At 38.6% G+C, this 5,934-nt stretch overlaps 1 protein-coding gene across 1 annotated transcript; it reads left to right on the top strand.

The window, feature by feature from the left end:
* Nucleotides 1–2,742: 2,742 nt before the first annotated feature.
* On the top strand, nt 2,743–4,035 carry LOC104472103 (mitochondrial inner membrane protease ATP23 homolog; the record flags this gene model as incomplete). The annotated part of the gene is made up of 2 exons (XM_010087651.1): nt 2,743–2,826; nt 3,832–4,035. Coding segments are annotated over 2 exons (288 nt in total), but the record flags the coding sequence as incomplete, so codon positions are not given.
* Nucleotides 4,036–5,934: the final 1,899 nt, after the last annotated feature.

Here is a 5,934-nt window from a genome sequence, read left to right as displayed (position 1 = left end):
TCTAGCGAGGTTTAATTCTAAGGAAGCCTGAATGAAACAAATGAAAGTAATTAGAGATGAAAACACATTCACACGTTAATCAAATGTTTAAGGGGTTTTTTTTCTCCCTTGCAAATCTTGGTTTGTTGGATAGTTATCACAGTAGTATGATAACCTTCTTTTTGTTTAGATTTTTTTTTTTGTTAACAACAAACTTGTCTTTTCTATAACATACATTTTTTGATTAATTGTGATGTTGGTAGTAGTACACTTTGGTTATGGCTCCATGTCTATTTCAGAGAGCATAGGAATTTGCTGCTTGAAAGACCTTAAAAATTGATGCATTAGGAGGTGAGATTGAACTGAGCACAGACTAGTAAAGATTCCTCTTGTGTACACGTGTGTGTTTACATGCTTTTTAGTTGATTTCTAATGTAATCCATGTCATTTAACCACAGAAACACTTACCCTTGTGATTATTATGAAAGTACATCCTTGTGCCACTGTGAATTAGGTGGCTTTTTAACTGTTTTTTAAAAATACATAAAATGATGTAAAAATGTTATAGTGGCTTTGTTTTGGGTTTTCTTGTTGTGGGTTGGTTGGTTTGTTTTTAATGGAAACATATTTTATTCTAGACTTTAGATGTGCACAGGTTTCACCTATAAACTGTATGTGAGAGAACCAAAATGATGAGTTTGGTACAGAACAAATCAGATTTCATTAAAAATAATTCTAATGCATTATGAATTAATATTTGCTTTCGAAGAGAGAGTCACAGTCACATATTAGGTTTATCTTTTTATAGATAAAACTTAAGGAACCTTATGTAGTATGAGTAAAGCCATTATGTATAACTGTGGGGGGTTGACCTGGCTGGCTGCCAGGCACCCACCAAGCCATTCTCTGAGTCCTCCTCCTCAGTAGGAGAGGGAAGAAAAGTAAGATTAAAAAGTTTAAGATAGGGACATGGAGGTCACTCACCAATTACCATCATGGGCAAAATATACTCGACATGGGGGAAGATTAAGTTATTGCCTATTAATGACAGAGTAGGATAGTGAGAAATAAAATTAAAAATATCTTCCCTCCCCACCTCCCCTTCTTCCCAGGCTCAACTTCACTCCTTCATTTGTGACTCTTTTTATCTCCACCCCCCCAAAGCCACACAGGGAGATGGGGAATGAGAGCTGCGATCAGTTCGTAACACTTTGTCTCTGCTGCTCCTTCCTCCTCATGCTGTTCCCCTGCTGCAATGTGAGGTCCCTCCCACAGGATACAGCCCTGGATGAACTGCTCCAGTGTGGGTCTTTCCCATGGGCTGCAGTTCTTCAAGACCTGCTCCAGATTTGGTCCTTTTCTCAGCTTACAGTCTTTCAGGAATGGGCTACTCCAGCACCGGTCCCTCATGGGCCACAGTTCCTGCCAGAAAACCTACTCCTGCCTGAGCTCTCCATGGGCTGCAACTTCTTTTAGGGCATGTCCATCTGCTTTGGCGTGGGATCTTCCTCGGACAGTAGTGTGGAACACAGTGGTGTTCCTTTACAGGCTGCAGGGAGACAACGTGTGTTATCATGGTCTTCTCCATAGGTGGAAGGGGAGTCTCTGCTCTGGTGCCTAGAGACCCTCCTCCCCCTCCTTCACTGATCTTGGTGTCTGTGGGGCTCTTTCTGTCATGTTTTTCTTACATCTCTCCCTCACAGCTGCCATGTAGTGGTTTTTATCCTTTCTTAAATATGCTGTCACAGAGGTACCACCGGTACCACTGATGGGTTCAGCTTTGACCAGTGGCGGGTCTGTTTTAGAGCCAGCTGAAACTGGCTCTATCTGACATGGGGGCAGGACTCTTATCTCACAGAAGCCACCTCAGCAGGCTCCCCGCTGCCAACGTCTTGCCACATAAGCCTAATACAATAATTCAGAGTTACTAACAATGGTCTACTTTCTTTTTGTCTATTTACACACTGCAGAATAAAGCATGTAAGCCTCAAACATAAAATTAGAGAACATACATGAAACAAGATTGTGCTTGGTCTTGCTCTTGTGATTATTTGTTTGCTTCAGGTCTTTTGATACTTATTTTATTATATGGTGTTTATAATTTTTATTGCTAGCTTTTTAGTCCTTATGTTTCATATTTTCCATGCATTTATTCTCACTCTGGTACTTAATGATAGGAAACATAGTTTTAGTTATATATCCTAACTGAAAAGGTAGAGTGTGGAATAGTTGGCAGACAAAAGAAATTACAGTGCACAGGACAAGACAGTTAACAAGGTAAAACATACATACTCATTTGAATGTGGCTTCTCCTAAAGCAGGTGGGTTACTGCTCGTCTGAGAATTGCAGCTGTAGTCTTTGAAAGGTATCTGCCTTTATTCCGGAGTCTTGTATCAGCTTCTGATATAGATTGGGGAGAATATTAACTTCCATGTCCTTTTAGCGGTTTATGTATATATATACGTACACACACAGACATATGCATATATATATGATCTGTTCTTATTCATTTAAGCTTTGGGAATATGTGAGACTTGGTCCCTGGAGAACCTTAGAGGTTCCATAGTAATACTCTGCAATTCATTGAGGCTGAGAGGGTGGGTATAAAGAGTAATATATACTTAATAAGTGGAAGTGACCCTGGGAATATTCTCTACCAGCAGTCACCAGAAAGATACTGAAGGAAAAAAAAATTGTTACAGCCTTTTTGACTTTGTATTTCCATGTGTTTCTCTGATCTCATGGATTTTTTTTCTCAATAGATTCGAGCTGCCAATCTCAGTGGAGACTGTACACTGATGAATGAAATAGCCAGGTTTAAATTTGGATTAAAAGGACACCATCAGGTAAAGACTGTAGATGTTACAGTATACCTATTTGTTATGAGCCATCTTTACATAGTGGATCTCAGCCTTCTCCACTTTCGTAGCTGAAAACATCAGAGAAAGAAGTAGATGCCATGGACTTGCTGCTTTCTCTCAATTAACCTTTAATGATTCATCATAATTTTTTTTCCACTTTGTTATTTTTGTTGGAGTGAAATTCCTGAGTATTTAGTCATATTGTAGAGCATTACCACTGACAATGGATGGTTAATAAGAACCAAACAAAAAACAGTTTGAAGGAAATGTAGTGGGAATGCCTTACCCACTATGGGTGGGTAAAACTCTAAAAAGTCTTTTAAAAGTGGAGGAAGGATAATGACAAGGGTTCTAAATAACCATATGTGTTAAGTCTTATAGGAATTAAATTTTTTAAATAGTAATGATAGAACTATAGAATGGTTTGGGTTGGAAGGGACCTTGAAGATCATCTGATTCCACAGGTTGAACCCCAAGTACTTGTTCATGTTAGAGTGGCAGGTAGCTTGTAGCTGGGGATATTTACATCTGTTTTTATCTTTTAGTAGACAAACTGTGTAAGCAAAAGTTGCCATAATGAGAGGTATCAAAATGAAGGCCAGTGGAGGAGTCATTCCTTATGTTTTATAGCATTTCAGTTGGAAAAGTACTAACTGGTATTTATGTCTGTTTCTTTCTGACATATTTTCTCTAATGTCCCAGTCAAGCTGTACAAATACTTGATACCTACAACAAATGCCAAATTGCATTTTAATTACTGTACTAAGGAATGTCTTTTACTTATCTGATGGTTTATTTGCACATGGAAAACTAAAACACATAGTTAACACAGGATGGAACAGAAATGTACTTGAATGCTTATTGCAGGCATTGACTCTTCTGTGATACAAAATTATTGTGTATGTAGGAGGAGTTAATACTTGACAAAATCTGTAAAAATATATTTGTACCAATAATGACAGTGTGTTCTTTGTCTTCTTTCCACTTTAGACTTGTGTACGAGACAGAGCAATTCGTTCCATTCTGGCTGTTAGAAAAGTTAGCAAAGAAACGGCAGAAAAAGCTGTGGATGAAGTTTTTGATGCCTGTTTCAATGATCTGGAACCTTTTGGAAGAATCCCGCACAGTAAAACGGATGCAAGACGTGCTTACAGAGACTTTCAGAACAGAGATCGCTATAATGCTAATTTGTAAAGGAAAAGAATGTGAAAAATTACATTAATACATGATTGTTCTGTAACATCTGAAGTTACAGCCTATGCACACAGTGCTGATGGAAAAGGCAATTCTATCAAATATATAAATTAATTTTGTAAACTTTTCCAAGAGCCAACTTCCATGGAAGTGAACAAAGTAAATGAAGAAGACTAAAACCCATGTTTCCTCACATGTTATTCCAGCAAGATAATTTAGTACACCAAATGACTTGTCAAATAATGATCTGCACATTTCAGTGCAGATTTAATTCTGCTCAGTGTGACCAGGACTTGGTTTCTGAAAGTTTTGTTGTTATTGAATAAATCTTTTCATAAAATATTTACATTTCCACCATCTTTGATACACAATCATAAGCATGATAATCTTCATCACTCCATTTTAAAAGATGGGCACCTGAACTACAGCTCTTGGATCTAGATTTAATAACTATGGCAAAACCCAGAAGTTAAGAAAGTACCACATTTGTTTTTGAGCACCTCCTGAAATTCCTGGAGTTCCAGCTCATCTAATGTTAACTTTACAGGTACAGAAAACACTTTGGCTTTTTAAGAATTTGACTGACAGTTCTGCTTACCAGATCAAACCTACAAGCTGGATAAGTATTGATGAGAGTCTGTCCAAGAGATTGAGCTTTACTCACAATGTTGGTGTAGCTTATGGTCTTCCTATACTTGTTAGGTGGGTAAGTCCATCTGAGGAAAGCAAGAAGCTGCTAGCTTTACACAGAGCCTGAGAGAAGCTGTCTCATTCCTTCATTATTTCCAAATATAAGGTGTTGTTAATGGATGCAAGAGAACCACGTTTTCTTCTCTTCCTTGAAATTAAAGATGCGATTCAACCGCTAGTATGGTTCACTGACGTAATGGAGATGTAGGTCCCTAGTCAAAGGTTTGTAGGCATAGGTGCTGTAACAGTTACTGGATCCAGACTCAAGTGGGAAATTCAGTTCAACAAAAGATGACATGGTGCCCTGATTGTTACTGTTTCATACAGAGTGCAAAACATTTTAGACAGCCTTTCAACTTCATAGGATGTCAAGGTCTGAGTGGTGGTGGTGTCAATTTTCCTGTGTGAAGTCATTCACAACTGCGGAAGCATAGAATTGCTGAGGTTGGAAGGGATGTCTGGACACAATGCTGTTTCAACTGCACTGCACAGAGCAGGGTCAACTAAAGCATGTTGCTGAGGAATGTGTCTAATTGGGTTTTTAGTGTCTCCGAGGATGGAGACTGTAGCCGGCCAGTGGAGTTTTCTGTTGTCAGAGCGAGGGGGTCTTTTCAGTCAGCACGCAAAGTTCTTGGACACCACCCAGACGAGCCAATTATGATGAAAGTGTAAGCCATTTATTGTGTGTTGCGCACCTGCTTTTATACAGAGCTCTTTCAGATTTGGCAGCTACTGATTGGATACAATAATTCAAAATTCTTAATAACAAAATCACTATTGGCTACTTTCAAACCTGGGAACGTAACCTTCGAAGCTATGTCAACACAACCTCTAAAATAACTTAGTTGTGCTAATAAATTTATTTCAGTTCCTCCTTATCTTCCTCACGTCCTGTATAATTAGATACCTTTGCGCATCTGGTCATTTTTCTTCTTTCCCAGGATCCTCTATCAGCCTTATAATAACAAAGTCTAAAGTTAGTATCATAGTTAAAATTCTACTTCAGCATAAAATGCCCCTACAGGAGACACTACAGCCTCTCGGGATAGCCTGTTCAAGTGTTTGATCACTCTTGCAGGTTTATTTGGGTTTTTTTCCTCCTTGTGTGTAAATGGAGTTTCGTGTATTTCACTTTGTGCTAGTTTCCTCTTGTCCTTTTCCTTGGGCACTACTGAGAAGACTCTGGCTCAGTCTTCTCTACTTCCACTC

This window comes from Pterocles gutturalis, unplaced genomic scaffold, assembly GCF_000699245.1.
Source record: "Pterocles gutturalis isolate BGI_N339 unplaced genomic scaffold, ASM69924v1 scaffold22591, whole genome shotgun sequence".
In the NCBI taxonomy this organism is placed as follows: Eukaryota; Metazoa; Chordata; class Aves; order Pterocliformes; family Pteroclidae; genus Pterocles; species Pterocles gutturalis.
This window is presented reverse-complemented; position numbering and strand designations above follow the sequence as displayed.